The following is a 22,921-nucleotide window of genomic DNA, read 5'->3' as shown; positions in this document are numbered from 1 at the left end:
GTGAAATTGCAGGCAATTAAGAAAGAGCCAAATTACTTATCTGCTCAGACAGTCTCTAGACAGTTTAAATCTCAAAACATGGGGTTTTAATATCCAGAAGAAACCCCAACATGAGCTCTCATCATGACAACAGGGTTCTTATAATAATGCTAAAATTTTTACTCACACAGAGCATCAGTGCTTTTCTCCAGTAATATTTACCTACGCCAAATCCCAGCAAAAACACGATATAGACAACTAAAAATTTTATCACATCTTGCAGGATGACCTAAAAATTAAATTATAAATATTTATCAGCAATGAAAATTGAGAACTAGTTTTATGCTTACGAATTCTGCAGGGATACAGGTGTGCTACGCGCTAAAGTATCAGATTACTTTCATGAAGCAAACTGTTGTAGTCCCAGTGAGAAACCCAGAGAAGATTTAGGTCTGATTTATCATCTCATGACTGAGAGCCTGGGGTGTTGTGCACTTGCAAGGGTGACTAATTCTGTACAGTATAGGCATTACAGCAGATGATGCAATTAAACAGAACTACATTAGCTGCAAAAAACACACAAATTACTTACATATTTAATATAATAAAATGTTAATTTTGAGATATAAACTAGTTTCTGCCATTGAAGTGATATAGTGTATTCTGCTGAAATAATACGTATAAACTGAAAATAAGAAATTTCAAGATGAACTATAAAATACATTTGAATCGCTGAATACGCTTGATTGAGATTGTATCATAATAAGCAAGCATCATAACAAGGCAGGTAAAACAAAACAAACCAAACTTGCCTTTTGAATCATAACACTGTAAATGCCCATGGACTGGAAGCCTCTGGTGAAATAGAGCATATTGGCCCATCCCAGGGCCATTGCCAAAACAAGACACACGAGGTGTTCTTTGTAGGAAAACAAGTACAAAAAGACAGAGAAGATCACAAGCAAAGCTTGTATAAAACTGTTAAAAAACAAACACATGTACGTAAAAGGGAAATTACTAGCACAAAACTAACAACATAATTGAAAAATATGAAAACGAGACTTCTCTGCTTCTTATGCTTCAATTCTAATTTCATACTGCATTTGCTTCTCCCCTATGAGCACTACCATTATAGTTTAACAATAAGACAGATAAGTACAGGTAGTTTATTAACATATTAGGATACATTTATTAAAGCGTACTTTAAGTGAACTACTCTCCCCAAAATAGCTGGTCAATGCAGACTTCACTGACAAAGACATTAAGCATTCTTAATAGTATCTTTGAAGCCATTCACTTCAAGCTTTAGCTTAAAGAATTGTTAGAATCGTTACAGATTTTCCATGAACAAGGAGACTGTGGTAGAAAGTGTGATGTGCTGCGATAGGATGTAGACCAGATTCTCAGCAGCACAAGATTGGTATCAGTGTGGTTGTAGGAGGAGGAAGAAAGGTACAGTTAAGCCACATCTCTTTTTAATGATCCTACAATCACATGCTAGAAATGAGGGGGAATCATCTATGCTTTATCTGGTACAGCTGATGGGATATTCCCATCAGCCACCTGAACCCACTTTATGCTACTTTTCCTTCCTGAAGGAGTCGAAAGGAGTGCAAAACTCTGGGTTATTAACCAGGCTTCTTAAACACATTTCTTTATATACAGCTCCAAAGAGACACAGCATCAGGAGAAGCTCAGGACACTACTGTACTTTGGAAAAAAATCCAGTCCATACACATCAACCCCCAGGATTGTTACTGACCCGTGCAACCATTAGTGTGTGCTACAAAGAGCTGCATGTAAGATTACATCCATCCCTCTAAACACTGATAACCTGGAGAGAAAGTGAGCATCTGCTACAGGAGTACTTTCGCTGTGACCATGAGATCGATAAGCATTTTATATATAGTATAAAATAAATGCATGACAGACTTACAATGCAAAGTGGAACCACGCATCAGAGAGAATTGAATGCAGGTCTGAGGGCCTAAGCAGAAAGATGGCTACACTCTGTGTAGACAGATATATAAAAATACAGAAATGGGAGTAAGACAAAGCAAGCCTCAACACTGGTTTTTCAAAATAATTTACTCGAAGTTGGTCTTCTACAAAAATGAGTCTGCTTATAAGATTTATCGAATTAAAAACCTTTTTATAGTGCTGTAACTTCAAAGTTTAAATTCTTGTCATCTCTGGCAAAATTTAACAATTAGTTACTCTTTTTAATTACTTATAGGATATGGTAAAAATTATACCCTGTGTTTTTTTCCGTTACAAGTTCTAATTCAGCTGTGTCCTTAAAGCCAGTAATTTGTCAACATCGATGTTATACAAATATCAAATCTCTGTTTGATAATTTGAAAGGAAAAAACCTCATATTTGTTTCACAGAGCAATAAAGTTATATTCAAACATATATCCAGGGTCATTCTGAATAAATGAGGTATTGTGACAAAGACTTTTAGACGTTACACATATCAAATATATTCCAAACATATTGCCAAGATCATCATCATATTCATAACACTAGAGAAGTTCTTTATCTGTTTTGTTATGTATTTGTTATTAAAAAGCCTTACCTCTTTTATGGCTAAAAATATTGCTCCTAACATAACCATCACCTGTCCCGATAACTGCAGCCATCCCACACCACGCGTCAGTGCTAGTGGATAAGGTGGAGCCTGTAAGACAGGTCCATAACGAAAGACTGAGTTCCACACCTGAAGGGTAAAAGGTAAAGCAACAGGAAGCCTCATGTGTGCAGCAATCTGGGTACCCAATTGCTTCCCTTTCCCGGAGAGTTTTCTTTACGGTGGATTAGCAGAATCGGCTCCCTGACGTGTATTTGCAATGCCAGAAGTTTCCTTCTTAAAAGAAAACCAGAAAGCTCTCCCCACACTTTTAGAAACTTAACTACCTGTCTCTGTATTATGTATTTGTACTTTGGGTCACTTTCACAAAATGCAAATTTCCTCTATTATTGCCGCTCTTCCTTCCAGATACAAAGACCTGATGTGGGAGAATCTAGTCTCTCTACAGCCAGATATTCTGATAGTTGGTTTTGGTTTAGCATTTTAAATACAATTCAAGAAATACCATTGCATTTTAAAGCAGTAAAATTAGCTGAGCTGAAGTTGCTGTACTCACTTCATTTTCATTAGGCCTGTGGTAGGAGACTAACGTTAGTGTTACGTTGTATAGGAAATAAAAACAACATGACATAAAAAACATGTGTCGTGCAAACTTCTTCCATTTCATTCGCAGGAGTGAATTCAGAGGCTCCAAAGTCAGCATTTCATGACGATTCTATGGAAAAAAAAAAATACAATTAAGATTTCAACTCTCTGCCTGTAAGGAAATGGAGATAATTTCAGGCATGTATTTCATTCAGTATCTCACCGTGCTGATCTAGAAACATCTATGCTCAAAGATAGGAGTCAGACCCTAACCTGACAGGATACAATGGGACAACTCTGACCCATGCTGGGATAACTCGCTGTACTCTGGTAAAGTGCGACTGAGCTAAAACTGTAATGTCAACTTCTGGCCTTGCTTCCTATGGAAGTTTCATGGCAGTATTTGAATTTAGCAAGTGTAAAATTCTGGCTTTGGAAAGCTAGCATTCTGTGATAAGGTCCTTCCTAAACGCCCGAATAGGCAGAATATTCTCATCAAGTATTTCTGTTTGCTTGCCCTGTTCTCGTGCACTTAGGCAGCTGCTAGTGGCCACTCCACAGAGACAATACACTAGTTTTGGTCTGACCCACTGGGCCATATTTGTGTTCCTATGCAAGGCAAATCAAAGCTTCAAATGTAGAAAAAACAGTCCCAAAAAGCCTATCCAGCATTTCGGGAGCTAAATGCATATTCACTTACAGTTGACAACCTACAAAATATAAAATTCAGGTTGCTCCTGATAAAAAACTGAGAACAGAAATTACTGTTTAACAAGTAATTCAGTCAAATGTATAGGCTAACACATCTGAAATGATTGTACTGCTAGAAAAAAATATATGTATTTTAAAATAAGTAACTTACACCAATATTTGTATTATAGACAATTATTTCCAAAACTGAATTGTCTGCGGTAGTATCTAGTTCCGTCAGATCGTAAAGAGAAGATTGAACAGGACCATAAGCCCAGTCTGTGAATTTTCTTGACAGGCTCCTGTTAGGCTTATCTCTTATCTCTCTGCTCAGGATGTATTTCAGAATCTAAAACAGTAACAGAGTCATTTGTAAGCAGATGTGTTCTTCATGCGAGAGGAGAAAGCATTCATATATACTTGCCAAACCCCCTACCTTTTAACTATCCCGTTTGCTACAGTAGTGCAAGTCAATGTATTTGTTAGTAAGCAGTGTTAGAGATGACAGACATCTAGGAAATAAATACGGTATTTTTAATGCCTCCGGATTTTCTGTCAGAGACATTTTTCTAAATGATGAAAGCACAATTTTCCATGTGTTCACATTATAACTTCCTTTAAGTTAATCAATTACTGTCTAAATTATCCCATTGTCAATTCTTTACCACAATACAAGCAGTGGATTCATGAGAGCCAAATTCTACAGTGTCATAACAGAGCAGTCCTAGTGAGCCTTCTGAAATTATTCAAAGATTATATATTGTATGAGTGTAGTATTGTAATAAACGCAGAATTTCTGAGTTTCTGTACGACAGAAGGGTTTGCAAGGCTGTTTTTAAATAGCATGTGGATTTTGTACAGAGAGGGTTGGAAGGGCAGAAGCAACATTGCAAGAGAAATACAAAGTATTTTGAACAAAATTATCTTACCAAATGCTATTGACGCATAGTACAGCATCACCAGCATGGAAAACTACACATCAGAGCACTAACGTCTCAGTACATAGTTGGCCTTGACTCTTTCTCCATATTTCACTTCTCTTAGGTGATAATGAAATAATACCCACCTCTAATTTCCCAGTTTTTGCAGCTAATTGTAGTGGTGTCAAACCCTCCTTATTCTTTGTTGTTTCCAAATTTCTGTCTTTACTTTTCAACAAAATCATGTCATACATTCTGACTACAAAGTCATTCTGCGTTTTGAAGTCTTCTGCCACAGTAACTAACGCATGGAGGATGTTGTTTCCTCTGGAATCCTGAGAAGTAATATTAGTCCTGGTATTGTCCATTAACAGTTGAGTTATGTCTGGCTGATTGGTACACGCAGCTAACGCCAGGGCAGTTTCACCTACAAAATTATAAAACGTAACTTGTGCTCATGTTTTATTACAAGAGTTCAAATCATATAAAAGGGTGATTGTGTTAAGCATCTTAATATATGAAAGCACATTTACATATTGACTGTATTGAATTTAGCTCTTGTTTTATAAAACCTTCAATTTGAATGAAAATATTATTTGGAGAAAATCTTCAAAATCAAATTTGTTACATTTTGCCTGCCCTTCAGCATTTACAATTTTTTTGTAAATGTTTTACAATTATTTCTGAGTGTTTATAACACATTGCACTCCAGCAAGTTACTTTAACAAAAGGTACTATGCCATTTTTATATCTTGCACTGTGAGTTTCCTAATCTAGGTTTAGCTACAGTAATGATTCACACTTGTCTGTCTTCCATACTGTCTTAACTGTTGGGGTATTCCTTCCTAACTTTTCCAGAGAGATCACATTTCCACTTACCAAAATAAAAGCCTTCATGCTTATGCTTGGGATTAAAGAAAACACCCTGGGCATGCGCATTGACATCAGCTCCTTTTTCTATAAGGCTCTGAGTTATTTCATATTGTCTTCTTTCAATGGCAATATTTAGAGCTGTCTGGCCTGAAAAAAACAGAGACACGTATTTAGCACTGAATCTCTTAAGCACATTATGAAACATTAATGACGTTTCACAATGGATAGCACCAGTGATAACAAATAAAAGTTGTTTTAGGAATTTAAACCATCATTAGAATGTTTGAAGCAAACATTACTTTTATGGATGGCATATTTAACCATATACCTGAAATTGGTATCAGATGGCAATACCTTTATATGCCTCTTCTGTATATGCTGCATTGATAAATCTCTCCAAAATACCATTTTCTTCTGCAAAGGATAGTAGCATATTCACTATCTCATTTGTGTTTTGGTTGATGTTCAGCAGAGCTTTCATCAGACAAGTTTTGCCAGTATCTGAAGCTGTGAATTTTTTCATCAGATAATCTACAAGAGTGAATTTTGAGATTAGATCATTATTATTTATTCAAGTGGATGGAAAATAATTCTAATCTTTTGCATATTAGGAGTGGAACCTGAGGGATATATATGAACATAAATTATTTGCCAAACAATTACTCCACCCTATTAACTTTGTATTTGAGCCATGTATAGTTGGTGAGACAATGCGTTCAGAGATGTGGTACTAATTAATAAGGTAGCCAATGCACTTGCTTTTTCTTTCAGCCATCCCACACCATGGTAACTCCAGACAGACCCAGAACTCTTCCCTGACTTCCCTGCCTGCTCTACCCCCCGGCACCATCACACAGATGCATAGAGACAGCAGCTTTGAGTCTCCGGCTGCAGAAGGGTAGCGTAGGTATGGCGATGGGAATGCAGTGCAGATGGACTCTCCGCGTATCATAAATAGGAAACAAATACTCTCCAGTGTTGCCTGGAGGCAGCAAGGAGGTGGCTTATTGAGTACCTATTTAGAAATAGGAAATGTGGCACACATTAAATTGCAAACAAGCGATTGCAAATTCACAGGCAAGTAGCTGCCGCACAGAGATATTTCCCAGTTTTAGACTACACGCTCTGCCAGAAGAGCTAACAATCTTCCTTCAGGTAACTCCACAACTTACCCGGCACAGTCATGTTTGTACACGCATTTGATCTTTCCTTCAGCTCTGCGAGTAGACACTGCAGTTCTTCTATGTTCCCCTCAGATACTGCCCGAAATATGTATCTTTTCAGCTTCTTCCTGGCACTGGTCTGCTCGGGTCCTTGTGCTATATTAGCACTGAATTATAAGGAATAATAATGAAATTGCTGATTCAGTTTACGCTGTTTTATTTTGTTTTGTATGTAAGAGGAAAAAGAAATGCAGTTACTTGCCCCATATTACGTATAACTTGCCCCGCTTTCATATATCTTGGCATCGATCTCTCAAAACGTTTCTGCAGGTTGCTTATTTGCAGATAAGTGGCTATTAAAAGGGGGTTTATAAGAGAAATGTACATTTTTCCAAGTATTTCGGTTTTGCATTTTTCTCCAGTTCATCCATTCTTCCAAAACAAAGGCTAAGAAATACTTCTCTGCTTCTCCGATATGTCCACAACTTGCTGACTTCAGTGTGTGAGTTCCCTGACGCTGCACTCCGGCTGCACCCATCCCACTCACAGCAGAAGATAACTTACAACTTCTTACACAACTTTCCTGATCATACATTATTCTGGAATAAGAATGATTTAATACTTCCCCCCAGTCAGAAATACTCCTAACTTCCTTTGGAAGCCTCTCCATCATACTTTAGCTATCTATCTCCCTTTCCTTCCCTACGAAATCGACTACCAGGACTACTAGTCCTCAGAAGCGTTAAGCAAATACATTTTGTTGATTCCACCAAGCTAACAGATATTTCGGATTGAAATAGAGGGCAATACTTCACCTCTACAATAAATATTTTCTGTCTTAAAAGAGTTTGCTATTGAAGGAAGAACGCATTGTATTGTTGCTAACAACATTGATTTTTGAGAATTTGCTCCTGGCTAGTTGCACTTGGTGCTTAGGTCCCATGTTGTCATCTAGGAAATCGACATTATATATGAAGAATCCCCACATTAAAAATGAGATCTGAGAAAAGCAGAGGTAAGAGTTTTTTATTTCAAAATTCAATTATTGAAGAATCAGAAATGCATGCACACATATGACCTTATTTCTGAAACATGCCAGGCAAAACAGGTAATATCCACCCTATCATAGACTTAATCCATTGAAAGCTTAAGAGATGCTTCATGTCTCCACTCACCAACAACTGTCTACATTAGGGCTATATTCAGTCGCATCATCCTGAAGAGACTGTGGGGAATCCATATCTTCCCCATTCCCAGATGCACTGTAGAAAACAGAAGCAGCACAAATGCTAAGTCAGAAAGATACTGGATGACATTTTAGCAAACTGCAGGAAGAATCAGTCAATACTAGGAAACAGTATCTACAGTAGAGCTGGAATTAGTCTAATCTGACATTGTGCTTTTTAATCTAATCATTTTATCTCCCCTGTGAATTTTAAGGTGAGTGGTAAAAACAGAGACACCCACAGGATTTTATTATAGTTAAATAACCATTAGGAAAGCAACCTATTTTGTGTTTTGCTATGTTATTTCATTACAGATCCTGAAACCGTGGGAAGGTTTTTTTTCATTTTTTAACGTTTGCTGCTTTTTATGCAGAATGCTGGAAGCTTTACATTCTTCCTTTTCACATGCTTACTTTGTCATCTGCCACAAAGCAAGTGCTAAATCAGTAACCGAGTAACTGTGCAGAGGTTGCAAGCACACCATGAAAGTGATTTACCTTAAGATTTACTACACAGTACACTGTAGGCAACTCAAGAATATTTTGTAGCTGACTTGAATGGAAGCTTCAGCTAAAAGAAATTGAGGACTGGGCCCTAAATATACATTTTAGGTAATAGATTTAAAGGATTTCAATGACATTGGTGTTTGGATGCTGTACATCATCTCCAGACATTCCCAAAGGCAGATCTGACTTAAAAATTAATTTATTATAATTTTTCTTACTTGTATTCTTGTTTTCTGTGAGGTTTAGGTTTGATGAACTACCTCAGGTTAATAACTTCAGAAGCCTGAACTATTAGTTATTAACAAAAGAGATGCATGGACAGTAATGCAAAGATTCAGTAATGCAAGGATTCAGCATGGCTCTGCAGATATTCCCTTCCCTTTGAAATACAGCTGATAGCTCAGAGTCCATTCTTATTCAGTCCATCACTTCGCTGCAGAAAACCATGAGGAATCCGGTGACAAAGCATGTGTGTGTCTTGTGCAGGTCTGTCCCTGAATGAGGGAGAAATTCGGATACCTCACCTCTGAAACCAAAATAAGACTCTCAGCTAATTCCAGAAAGCTGACCAGAGAGCCATCAGACACAAAAACAGTTGGTCGTTCTGGGCTTTTGCTAGATTTGATACATATTTCCCATATTCATAATTATTGGCTGTTAGTACCCCACATATTTTTAAAAATTAAGTGCATTCTTCCTGGTCATAATTTTTCTGTATTCATTCAGCATAAATGGCTGCCTTTAAATATTTCAGACTCAGCTTCTTCATTTTATTTGATTGTTAATGAGCAATCGAGGGAGGATGTCGGCACACAGCTGGGAATAGGGTTTGCTAAATTAAGCTGTGGTCTTTGCACGGTAGAAAATACATAAATGGGTGCGTGGAGTTTGTCCTAATGTATCATAATTAAAAGGCTAAGATTAAAAAAAAAAAAGACAGTACTGATTTTAAATTTCTCAAATCTGAGGCCTGATTTATTCAGTGTAAGTGACAACAGTAGATAAACTTGAAGATAAGTCATCTAGCAACAACTGACCTCCAATGGAGTTCTGTCTTTGAAGTGACCAAAAGCTAAGAAGAGCCATGTAAAATTTTAGCTCTGAAGTCTAAGGAGAAATAAGGAATAGCTGCTGAAAAGAAAATAGATATAATTGCAGTATGACTATTGCATATGCATCTATAACTTACCATGGACGAATATTTGAATCCATTGGTTTTGAAAACACAGGAGGAGACGTATTATTTGGAGTTGCATTGCTTTCGAAACCATCAATCTCCAGAAAAAAGTGTGAACTGTTGAACACAGTGCATTTTAAAATATTAGTAAAAAAAGCAAGCTCAACCATAAAATAAGCAAAACACTTCACGTACGTGCCTAGAACAAGGTTGACAATTTATATTTTCTGGCATTATACCTAACAGGATGCTGGAACAGAGGCTTATCTACTTTCCCCTGGGGGATCCCAACCTCCAACACTGTGCCCAGCACTTTCTTGCTGGCAGATGGGCAAAAGATCCCAAGATATTTTTAGGACACACGGCATCAGATCCCGACATGTCTAAGCAGCTACTCCAGCAGCCTAAAAACAGCCTTGCACCCAACTTCTGTGCAAATAGCTAAATGCAGCACCAGGCATTTATTGAACAGCCACACATGTATGCCTACAAGCACACATGCATGTGCTTCTTCATCTACCGCATTCTATTCCCTATTTCTCCAGCCAGGAGCTGTCAGGACGGATCATTTCAAACCCATCAGCAGTGACAATCATTAAGTCACAAAGTTTGAAAGGTCACATGTTAAATGACATCAGGCATTTCCACCATCCAGCACTGAATGTGCAATCTTGCCAGTCAGTGCATGACATTTAACTATTTCTTTTCCCTCTAAATAATTATTTATATTATTATAATAAATAATATAATATTAATAATATTAATAATATAATTATATTAATATAATATATTAAATAATATATATTAAATAATATATTAAATATATATAAATATATAAATAATATATTAAATAATATAATAATATTAATAATATAATATAATTATTTATATTATTATAATAAATAATTATTTCTAAGGAAAATACACGAAATTTGAAACAATACAGAAAAGGGAACACAAGAAGAATAGGAAGATTTCATCCTTTAAAAGCCTGCAGAGTTGAGAGGCAAAATCAATGGCTTGGTATTACTAGATCTGATTAAAACATTGCTACATTTCACCAGAGGAGTTTCAGCAGTGGATGTAGCGACTCCCACACAGCCTTTTGTTCAAAATCTGTCTTACACCTCTAAAATGTTCCAGTAGTCACCTGGAAAGTGTTTCCAATTCACCTAATACTTATGGTTTAGTCCATAGGATGCTGCTTTTTTTTTTTTTTAAATTGCATCTTCCCCAAAGAATCCTGTTGAATTAAAATACACATACTGATGCTAAAATGCAGTATGTTATTCGGAAACTACTGAACAACCAGTTGATATCTGGTAAAAGTATCATGATCTAATGGCCCTAGTTCATCTCATTTTCCAATGGTTTGGTGATCCAAGTGTTAATTCACTTGGATGTTAATTCACAATATGTATACTTGTTTAAACTTAAATGACCTTTTAACATTTGAGATGTGCCCGTGAATGTATTCTAAGCAGGCAGCAAGTAAAATGCCACTCCTTTTTAGCCAGACTGTGTCCCTGAAATCACTCAGGGCGTACTCTTCAGAGTACAGTAAAAAAATAGACAGCAACAGGACCATCACTTGTGCCACACTCTCCAGACTCACAGCTGCCATAAATCAGTGTTGTTTCACTGGGGTGTGAACTTGGCAGAGAAAAAACATGCGTTCATCCTGCTTTTTTTCCACTCCCTGACCATAATGTGCAGGAATTGTCCCAACAGGCATACAGCTGTTGGAGGCCACAGTGAACGTCCAGAAAGCCAGAAATGCTCTAAGCTTTGCTGGACCATATCACCTGCCCTTGTCTCAGCAACAGCGTGTTCATGCTGAAGATTTTGGCATCCAATAGATGCACAGCAGCTATGAAGTGGGCCCTGTGTTGGAGGTTGACATACCTAACCTATCCTGGCACGTGGGTTATTTGGGGATACCATGGAGAAAAAAAAAAAAAAACACCACCAACCAAAAGTCACCATGCAAAACAGGTGGACAATTGCCAACAAATGCCCAAGTGCTTACGTGGCCACGATGCACACTCTCAGGACACTGCCCACAAGCATAATTGGTCTCTGACAACGTTGGCAGCACTCCTCCCAGCCTGCCTGTCGGTTTTCCTGTTCCTAATTATATACTGTTAGTCCACCCAAATACCAGGACCTTCGCAAAGGGGAAGTCACTGTCTTTTCAGAAAGCCTGTATTGCCAATACATTTTGTCAAGTGAGAAATGCCACCCATGGAGGTGCACTCGCTGCTTCACGGCAAAGTAGAAGGAAGCATTTTGAAGCCCAAAAGTACAGCAGCATAGAAACATATAATTAATAGAACATGTTAAACCTCTACATTAAAATTCACGTGATCTTCGTTCTTTATATTACAGGAATGTTGTCGGCCACACCCTGAGCTCTTGGTTGAGAGGTGGGAAAAACCCCAAGGTTACTGTTACTGATGCCACAAAACTGAATGGGAGATACGAGCTCAGGTAATTGAGGGGTGGTGTTTGCCAGTATTTGTTATAACTACACAATCTTTCATGGAATTGCCCCTTTTTGAAGTAGTAGGTGTGTTGTGAGCTGTTCAGACACCTCATCTCCCCCTTATACAACCAAAGAGCTTCTCTTTTTGAATTTAATGACAGGAAGACAAATTGGGCCACCCAGGCAGTGGGTTTCAAATAACTAATGACACCATCTCTGTGGAAAGTGACTCCCCTGATTATTAAGAATTATAAATGTCAGAACAGCCACAATTGCTTAGGCCTTCAGAGTTTCAAAAATTGCCATAATAGCTAGTAATTAGCCATGGAGTGAAAAGTTTATGAATGAAAATTCATCCCCACTCTACAGTAACTTAGTTAACTTCAATAGCATAGTATCAGGGATGAATTACTACTTATATTTCCCCATTTATATTAAATACAAACCCTTCATCCTTGTATTAATTCTGTAGCATAAATAATGAATTAAAGTGAATATTGTATAACATGAAATAATGAAGAAGTCTTCTTAGTCAGAATAATGAAAAATAGAGTGAATTCAGGTTTCTGTTTGTGATGGGATTTTTCGAGCCTCCTGCTCTCACAACCCTCAGTTTTTAATTCACCTCTGTAATCTGTCACATTCCCATATGAGGGCAAGTTTGAAATGCTCCCTTTTTTACAGGCCAGCATCTCTTACAGAAAACCTGCTGTACCCTGCCATGCGATCTTTTTAAAGAGATTGCTCTACCTTCTCCTATTGAAACTCTGACCAGCATTAGAACACATTCTTGTAAGCTTATACAGCTAATATAGAGTGGAGGCAGAAAGCCCAGGCACAAAAGACTGGTGCATGAGTGTGATGTCTCTAGGACTGGGGTTAAATTTGTCCCATTAGGGTAAACAAGTCCTATGTGTTTACCAGGATACTCTTCAACTTCTAAACATAAACACGTATTTTTTGAAGGCTCCTTGAAGTCATCAGGTCTCTCTAATTCACACATGCAGCACGGATAAAGATGTTAGTGATATTTCAATGCAAATATCTACTAAAGGAGATAAACCGGGGATTTTTAGTGTTCTAGACTGAGCTAAAGTCCTACCTTTTCTTTGTGGGAGTGCTTTCAGTCGGCTTTTTCTCTTGCTGGTTTGAAGGAGGAATACCAGACGGATTTGTTTTCTTGCCCATTAGTGGAATAATTTCGTTGTTATCTTTAATCATGTTTCTGCAGCAGGCGGATTCACAGTTACTTAGATCCTGTTCATTTGAAGAAAAGCACAGTGACCAAATTGCCTGTTTACAGTCTCTTCACATGTAGGCACACAAATCTTGATATTTCTTTAAAGTTTTAAATTTTTCAGTTATTAGGCACATACGCGTAGTTTTATATGTCAAGGCTGGAGGGTTATTTAAATTGGTTAAATTACATCCTAAGAAAAGTGCCATTAAAAGCGATACCATAAATCCAGGAGAACCATAAATTCAAGCATGTGCCTAAATTAAACTGAAGGGAATCTGTCAATCACAATGACAGTATGTGTTATACAGAGAAACAAAAAGAGCACAGTGACTTTTGCAAGTAGCCCTAAAGTTTGTGCATATTTACAGTTAGTCTAAGTAGCAGTTATCTTATCCAAGATAACTTCAGAAAAGCAGTAAATTCCAGGAAGATCTGGGCAACAGATACATACAACGTATGAGGGAAGGTTTCAGATGCGAAGGGTAGTGAACACAGAAAAAGCCCTGAAACTTCTCACTGCATTAGAATAGCAGAAGCAAGACAGGCAGACTCTGAATACGATGCCCAGGCTGAGCTCATCAAGAACTTTTGTGTCCTGGTAACACTTCTCAACATTTCTTCAGGGAAAAAGAAAAAAATCATGCCTCTGCTGGATGGGAACTATCACCACCACATGACACCAAAGGATCTTAATGCATGTTATCTGCTTATAAACACCCACAACGTGAATTCTGTAAGTAATGATGAATAACTATCTTCCTATTTCTCAATATAACACTCAAGGGCATCATTTTAAATCAGCAAGGATAATTTGAATGCGAGAAGGTGACTTCACAATACTTTAAAATTCACTGCATGTAAAAATAGTAAGTTTTACGAGGTCATGGACCCATTCCCAAAGAAATCAGGGGAATGCCCTCCGTACACAGGGACAAATGATAAAAATCACTTGCCTGCAAATTTAAACAAAATGAACTATGTGTTTTTCCTCTCCTACCCCGACTTTCCCTAGTGTGACAAATGTACAGACAAACTTTCTACTCCTGTCACAGTATTGATAATGTGCCTTTGTACTAGAATTTCTTCATTATGGGAATATCAAGATATAGAAAGCAGATTGTGAAGCATGTTTGAAAAGACATGACAACTGGTATGAGAGAGAAGACGGGCATATCAAATACATTGATATTTGAATGATAACCTATTAATGCATAAATGGAAAATTTTTAAGTATGGGAAGTTTTCAATCCCAAGTACAGACAACTGAGAATTTGCAAGGCCCAAACACATGTAAGTGCAGCTGTAATTTCGTATCACTAAATGAAATAGAGAAGAAATCTGAAATATTGGAAAGTACTCCTTACCTTGAAAAGGTTGGCTTAAAACACAGGCCTGAAAATAAATTTTTATTGCATTTTCTAACATTTGTAGACATTTTCACACTAGTGCAACTCAAAAATATGCCTAGTTTGGATACATTTCCTAAGAATTCATATCACAACTTTCACAGAAATAATTTATAAAGGGCAAGTATGATTTACTTAGTACCCTTGCATACAGAGTACACTGTAGCTTTCACTGCAGTAAGCACACAAAAGAACTGAGCTTGGATATCACATATTCGAAGTAGGTAAAAGGTTTTGTCTGTGTCTTTGAAAATGCAATTCATGTAGTCTGCAGACACATGTATCAGTGAATACTCTGATAAACATTTAATCTTAACACAGCTAAAACAAATGACTTGTCTTGATTAGTTCATAAATAATTCTGCTATTATTTACTTCTTACCAAGTGCTTTAAGAATAGGCAGCAGTTTACGAGCAAAGACATTTCCCATCCAGAGGAAGAGGCAAATACGATACTTGACATAAATCAAATATAAGAGGACTAGAATAAGATGGAGATGGGCATTAAATAGCATCACAAAATACGTGACTTTAAAGGAAGAGAATACTTGGAAACAGATTACTAGGTCAAAAAGTGTGCCAGCAAAAAGGAGTTGCCAGGTTGAGAGAGGTGCAGCTGGTAGGTGTGTGAAGTTGGAGGGGTCAGAGACAGTGGTAGGAAGAGCTGGCGAAATAAAGACCAAGATTAAAATCTCTAAAGCACACAATGGACACAGCGAAGAGCCTCTCATTTGTGTGCAACGCTGAAGCTGCTCAGATAGGGCAACACATTTCTGCATGGGCCATCTGCCCAGGAGGAAGTTAAAGCCCCATCTGCAGCTAATTTTCACCACAGAGATTTTAGCAATGACTTGAGAGCAGGCTGCATCATTTAGGAGAGGAGAAAACAGTCAAAGAGAGCACTGAAGTTGTATTGGATGATGAAGGTCTACTGAACCATTAGTGCTTCAAGGAAACAATTTGGGAAGGAAAAAGTGGAAGGATTCACTTTTGTATACATGGACTATGTGCTCTCAAAAGCACATAGGAAATTTGACTGTGTAGTTTCAGCTACAAAGACTATTTTAAATGAGATCTCAGAGTCCGCACAAGTAAATACCTGCAGGCACAATGGTAGAAGTACCTTGCTACAGTGCTGAGGTAGCGTCTGTTTCTCGTTTTTAATCACGATTAATTGCATGCTTAGATGAAAACTAAGCTAGGGCTGTTGACAATATGGCCTACGGAGCTCACTTCTTGTTTTAACTATATCCATGCAAATCTCATAGGACTTAATGGAGCTTTTTTTATGCTTATCAGCTTCTTTCCTTACTCTGTCTTGTTAGTTTAATGACCAACTGCTTTCATCATCATCTTCCTGTGCACTATCGTTTTCTGTAATCTATGACATATAAAGAAAAACAGTGCAACAGTCTGAAGAATGTCAGATCATAAGTAGTGTAGCTTACATGACCTGATATGGAGTGTCTTCTTTTGTTGTAACTATTTTCTACTCCCATTATCTAGTTAATTGTTACTTACAGGCCACTAGAGAAGTGGCTTATTTGAAGCGGGCAGTGAGACAAAAATACTGTGTTAATATATAGTATTAAGAATTACTTTGCAGGGGATTCTGAGGACATCAAGAACTTAGTATCTCACCTCTAGCGTGCTGGGGATAAGAAAAGGGCATTTATCTGTAAGGGTGAATGGGACTCTGCCACTCCCACAGTAAGCGGCACTTTACACACTATCACAGACTCACCTCATGCTTATCTGAGAACAAGAAAAATCATACATACCTATATATCTATAGCTCATTAACAGTATAAACAAAGTGGCTAAAGAGAGAATCCTACATATCAAAAGAAACACTCAGCTGAGATATCATGGGACAGAAGTCTTCTCTTCTTCCTCAGGGGCAGAGGAGTGGAAGTGACCACCAATAGCTGTTTCATTCACAGGGTCCTTCGAACATCCACGGCACAGACCATGACACTTTCCAGCGCCTACAACCTAATTCTTACTAGCTCACAAAAAAAGAAGTCCCCTCCCCAAGGGGAACGATAATAAAAGTTCATTTTGACTTTTGTGCTTTATTTATGGTATGTGAATCTCATCAGCAGAAAGTTACACTTGATAGAAAGAGTTTCATCTTTCCGTAAGATTTTAAAACTTTTGAGGGGCATTAGTAGACATCAAGTGCTATCAAAAAGTCTTTTTCTTCTTGGTGAGAAATTTGTTCTTTCCTATGAAGGTTTTCCCTAACAGAAAATTTTAAAAGATCCTGAAAAGCAATGTTTTTCCATGAGGAAAATACTTTAAGATTATTTACCTGCCTATCTCTGAATTAAATAGAATAAGTTTTATGGACTTGAAATAAAAACTATTCTCCTAGGCTAAGTATTTTACTTTCAACAGTCACTACAGTAGCTGAAAATTTCAGTGGAAGATGAATATATTAAGTTTAGCTTGTATGATAGTATATTTTGGATCCCCTTGGCACAGAAATTAGGAAGTGTAACAGTGTATCAGGCTGACAAACACAAATGAAATTAGGTCTATCTTTCTTCACTTCTGAATACCCAAGGAGTCATCACGGCATGGCTTAGGAGAAAGACAGATTTATAAACGAGAAAAACAGAAACAAGCACAACAGAAAAGCATTCTCCAGTTGGAAGACAGGTTTATTCTTTGTCTCTGGAAGATTTCACTCTCTACAAAAGCATCACACCTACACCAAACACCCACAGACGCGCTCAGAGAACTTACCCTGCTTATGAAACTTCCATCTTGGTATAGACAAGGCGCCTCAGAACTGTACGAATGAAGTTCAAAGTAGGGGCCTGCTGGCGCTGCGACAACATCCAAAGAAGCTTATCTGCCAAATGAGTAAAACTATATTCAAGCTGAAAACTATCCTAAAAACGCAAAACCACCCTTCTTCAGTCATCCGGTTTGCTCAGCTGTTGGAAAGCGCAGATAAGTGCAGTGCCGGAGTACTGCAGCCTTACAGGGTTTGCTACATCTGAAATTAGGGAGCAGAGAGAAACTTGCTAGACAACAAACTCTTTACTTCATAGCTGCCAAAGTGGGATGACACACACACACGCAATAATTATATACTGAAATATTACTAAAGCTGAGTCGCTCACGGATGACTTAATGGCAGCAGTAGAATATCTAAAACGATCGCTGCTCTGCAGTTTACATACTGTTTTCAGAAGAAAATGGTTATGAACATGCATTTGGGTTGTAAATGACATCCCTTTATGCCGTGCTTAGTTTATTATACGTTATGGAACTATTCAGAAAGCCCAAAGCAAAAATGAGAAAATGATCGTGCTAAGTACTCCAGAAAGCAAAAATTTTTGCTATTACTTTGAAAAGGTAGAAATGGCCTTAGAAAAATCTTACACTTTCACAGAGATAATGTCAGTGAAAACATGGTGGGCGTGTTTAGATTGTTTAGATCTTTCCCTATCTATAATAGTTTTTGATGAATGCGTATCCTTAGGGTCTGTAAGAATACAGTCATGTTTCACATAAACAGTACTGGTGTTACTTCTTGCCATGCCAACTACAGGGAATGGCATTTTTCAGCTTTGCTGGGTTTGAGCTGTTGAGCAATGGTTAATGCAGACTTCTCTTTTGGGACATGCCTGAAGAGTGACCCTAAGATCTTCTGCTCTCCTTTTAGAGTCTTTCTACTATCACCAGAAATAATACGTTTAAAACTTGTATGTCTTTGCAAGTGAGGCCTCAGAGATGTACTTACAGTTGCTGGTCTTTCCTTTACTTGATTGACAGATGGGAGTTTAAGGGGAACTTTGCAGGCCAGCAAAAGGGGAAACTTTCTCCAGCTGTAGACAAAGGAAGAAAGAGTCAAGTTTGGGTGGGTTTTTTTTTATAGGAGGTAGATAGAAAATTTGGAAATAAAACCATGAAATATGTTAGAATACTAAAACCTAGAACCAGACATTTTAACCTGAAGAATACGGCTTTAAAACATATCTAGAAACTGCAGGTAAACTCCTCCTGTTCGTCAAGTAGGTATCTTTAAGAACAGGACTGCCAACTATTACATTTACTTTGAATCTACTGTGCAAAATACCAGGAGCACTGCACTGGCTTTGGTAATGAATCAGCTTCCCACAAGCAGCATAGCGAAACGGACCGTGCCTAGGCCAGTTTGATTTGGCATTAGGAGACCTTTGCTTGGATGTGCTGAGCACACATCCAGCTTTGCCCAACACAAGCTTATGATGATATATTCCAAACCCTGTACCAGGAAAAGTTGTTCACAGCTTGTTAAATGACCGTGCCTAAGATAATATGCCACAATCTAGAGTCAGCTGCTTTGATGGTCTCTTAGCTGTTGGTCTAACTACCTGGAGTAAGGACTGAATACTGGCATTTAATCTTGCCTGGGAAAACATCAGCTTAGTTCTCAATACAAACTGAGAGAGACTGTTCAATTGGAAGTCACTGCGAGGATTGAAATGTGAAAACAGGCAAAGTTCAATTCAATCTGGGTGAAGGTGCATTTGAGGACTCTTGCTTTAACTCTCATACAAACCACAGCAAAAGACCACTTAAAGTCTTTTGCTAAGGAAAGAAAATGAGTTTGGCAGCAAGCAGTACTTTGAACTCAGAAAGCAGCTAAATCTGAAAGTTCCCAGATCTGTGTGGTGTAGCAGAATATAGGACCTAGCAGTGTGGTCTATTTATAATGTAGTGGCAGTTATCCAAAAAGAAAAACTGGGACAAGCTACAGCAGGAGACTCGGAGCCCTGTTTCAAACCTGCCTCTGAAAAGGTGTAGAAGATTGTAGGAGCTGTAACAGTTCACAGGCACAAGAATTACACTTCACCCTGCCTGTTCTGTGTTAACAGCTTCTTATTCCATTATGAAGACAGCCTTGACTTGCTAAAGCTGAGTGCGGCCTTTTCTGTGCAATTGTCAGATTTAGGAAACATGAGCCCAGACTGTTTCCAGCTAATCTTCCTGAAAACAGATAAGAATGTCATGTGCTACACATAGGTGTTATGAGCCTGAGCTGAGCTATTTTTAAGGGCAGACTTAAGAGTCAGGAAATGAGAGGCAGAACTACAGTAAGTCACATCTGTGCAAACATTTTCTTATAGTTTTAATCATTAACCTGCTTAACCTTTATGTTCCGAGACCTGCTCCGCCCTGAGATTTCTGACAACGCTAGCATTTTTCAGAAGCCGTGGAGGGTTTTGCAATAGGGTCTATCGTGGCTGTGCAGAACATTTTAGAGTTTACAACAGTTACCAGCTGCTTCAGTTACTAACAGAGATGCCATAAAGGTCAAGAACATTAATAACTATGCATCTCCTCTGAAAAATTACTTGTAAACATTAGCATTGTATAGTCTGCACAGTACGAATAAGCATCAGAAGCCCTATTTGGCATTCATTATTTTGTTTTTCTAGCAAGTGCTAGACTCACTAGAAACTAAAATGAACAAGATGAAGGAAACCCCAGATGGGAGGGACTGAGCATTTGGAGATTTGCCATCTGACATCAGCGAGTCAGAGCTGCATTTTCTGTTCCGCTGATACGTGACATGATCCCAGTCAAACTTGCATTAAAAGTTATTCAGGTTTTATATTTAATTCTGTGATTTTCAGTACCCCAACAGGGAGTCACTAAGTCTAAAAACGATTTTTAACATTAACATGTAGCAGCAAGGATAATTGCAAATTACTTATTGTCAGCATTCCGTTCCCCAAGCTCCTTAAAAATAATCCACAGCTTCAGCATTAAAGCATGGGCATGCCAACTACCAGTACCAGCCCAATTCCCCTGAGCATAGTGTTTAATTGATTCACAAGAGTCTTCCATGATTTTTCACTGTGAAAAAAGTGCATTTAAACTCCCTTTATTTCTGTGGAAAAGGATTCAGAGTCGTTGATCTGTAGTGGGAAGAAGATATCCCCTAGAGACTACAGTTTAAAAATAATGTGCATGCATTTAATGCTAGTAGTGTACTTTATGTGGAAAAGCCACATGAAGATGTACTTCTGTAAGGTATGATAAAATGGCTAAGATACTATAATTTTCCCATAGTTTTTCCAGCTAACTTTTAGCCGGATAGAGAGAAGGAAGGAAGTAGGAGAGAACAGCAAAGTCACAACAGTATGGTCACAGTGCTGCCCCAACTAGAGCTCAGAAGGTGCTTTGCTGCCAGTCTGGTATTTTCAGAGAGTGTAAATGCTGCAGCTGTTCTGCAGGGGGTGATGCTGTAGGAAGGCAAAGCTCTCCTGATCTTACTGTCTTGCTTGCTAATGTTGAACTCTTGATTTTAGCAGTCAGATTTTCTTGGTCAATATTCAGTCCCCAGCATTGAGAGGTTTCACGTTACTGATTTCTCTTCAGGCAGTTATGATAAGCAGTTGTCTCCATTGCAACTGATCTTTTTTATATTCCCAGAAAATACTGTAGCAGCAAAAAGATATGTCATCCCATCTTAAATTGTCAGATTGACCTTAATCCTTAGCACTTGCCTTCACGGGGCATTTTACACAAAATTTATATGGGAAAAATAGTGCAACAACTAGTGCTTAATAGATCAGTGTTACTGCCTCTCATTCTCCCCTACAAAAGAATGGAAGTCTGTAATCACATATAATTCTACCTGAATTCAGAGATGCACATTGCTTTTTAAAGGTTGCTTTTCTGTTTTCACAGTATTTCAATACAAGTATCATCCCAGATGAAAAAGCTTCTTTTAATATGCATGTCAGCATTTCCCCATTTTAGAGATATGGGTACATTTAGTCAGTTCTGTAAGTGATTTAGGCTTTTTCTAATAATTATACTCGACTTTTCACCAAATCATTCCTTGTTTTATAGATTATGTTGAAAAAACATGTTCTGTTTCTCACTAGTTATTTAGCTATTCTTACTCTGAGAGGTGAAAAATAACGGACTTTGAAGATCAGCAAAAGTCTGTACTGAGTTTGTTTTTACCATGCTAACACTTTTGGACATACACACTGTGCTATACCCAAGTAATTAGTAACAAACATAATCAGATTCAGAGACTGCAGCTTGCAGAATTAAAGTAGCCTACTCCTGCCTGCTCTTTAAGAGCATAGCTTCAGCAGCTTTCTCTCTGATATAATGCTCTCCTCATCCCTCCACTCAAAGTTAAACTTGTTCTAGGATCACATCTCTGTGCTGCTACATACACATATAAAAAGATTTTCACACCGCTCCAGACAACTGAATAGCACTTGCAAGTATTTAAATACTATGCTCATAATCTGTGAGATAAGAGATTGTTTTTTGCAGCTGAGCAGCAGAGAAATGAGGTAGCCTATAAGTGTGACTATCACCTAACAGGAGACAGCCTTCTGGAAAATCATTCCAGGAAAACACTGGGATATCACTTACCAGTCGGTACAGTCCAGACTGCAGGGACAAGTCAGTCTCTTTAGCAATATTGTTATGCACATTTGCATAACATACATGCCTGGAGATTTTATTACTCAGAGATTCCTGACATAAAAGAACAGCCCCATTCACAAGAGGATAGAGAAGAGTAACTGGAGCCCCCATCACACAGATACTCCCTGCAACTATGTCACTATGCAGCTTATTCTTTTGCTCAGGAAAAAAAAAAAACCAAAACAAAGGGAGATGAGCCTGGTATGCTGAAGGAACAGCATTATTGTTGGGACTGTCAAAATGACCTAATAGGCAGGCACCCTAATTATTTCTTTTCCTCCAAACTACATTTTCTGGACCCAATTCAAGCAGCTTTCTCCAGCTTCAGTGCTGATGCCCTGAGACTCCTGACTATCACAATGCTTAACACTGCTCGTGACACTCTTTCTATAGCTAACCTTAGGAACACAGACCTTTATACTCTGTATTTGAGTAGCACCTACCATAGCAGGGCCCTGCCAAACCATGGCTAGAGCTCAGAGAGGCTACTCTAATCTATGTCCTAAGAGGAAAAAAAAAGAACAGAGATGAGCCCAATCCTTTCTCAGCTTCTATCCACACCTGCCTTGCCAAAAAAACAAAGCAACCTCCCTTCTTCCCTTATTATACTGTTTCTCACCTGA

At 38.1% G+C, this 22,921-nt stretch overlaps 1 protein-coding gene across 1 annotated transcript in view; it reads right to left on the bottom strand.

Moving 5' to 3' along the window:
* Positions 1-22,921, bottom strand: part of TRPV3 (transient receptor potential cation channel subfamily V member 3) — a 26,145-nt gene extending 3,224 nt beyond the window's left edge. The window contains exons 1-16 of the mRNA XM_074596156.1: positions 22,245-22,921; positions 18,598-18,682; positions 17,592-17,700; positions 13,297-13,451; positions 9,722-9,826; positions 7,976-8,062; positions 6,810-6,967; positions 5,992-6,168; positions 5,644-5,784; positions 4,911-5,191; positions 4,017-4,193; positions 3,126-3,284; positions 2,558-2,659; positions 1,916-1,989; positions 792-957; positions 202-268 (exon numbers count right to left, since the gene is read on the bottom strand). Coding sequence (XP_074452257.1) covers positions 202-268; positions 792-957; positions 1,916-1,989; positions 2,558-2,659; positions 3,126-3,284; positions 4,017-4,193; positions 4,911-5,191; positions 5,644-5,784; positions 5,992-6,168; positions 6,810-6,967; positions 7,976-8,062; positions 9,722-9,826; positions 13,297-13,415 — 1,813 coding nt within the window. The 5' untranslated portion in view covers positions 13,416-13,451; positions 17,592-17,700; positions 18,598-18,682; positions 22,245-22,921. The remainder of the gene's footprint in view (positions 1-201; positions 269-791; positions 958-1,915; positions 1,990-2,557; positions 2,660-3,125; positions 3,285-4,016; positions 4,194-4,910; positions 5,192-5,643; positions 5,785-5,991; positions 6,169-6,809; positions 6,968-7,975; positions 8,063-9,721; positions 9,827-13,296; positions 13,452-17,591; positions 17,701-18,597; positions 18,683-22,244) is intronic.

The sequence above is a fragment of the Larus michahellis genome, chromosome 7 (genome assembly GCF_964199755.1).
Source record: "Larus michahellis chromosome 7, bLarMic1.1, whole genome shotgun sequence".
Taxonomy (NCBI): Eukaryota; Metazoa; Chordata; class Aves; order Charadriiformes; family Laridae; genus Larus; species Larus michahellis.
The sequence above is the reverse complement of the archived record's forward strand: the minus strand, read 5'-3'. Positions and strand labels throughout refer to the sequence as shown.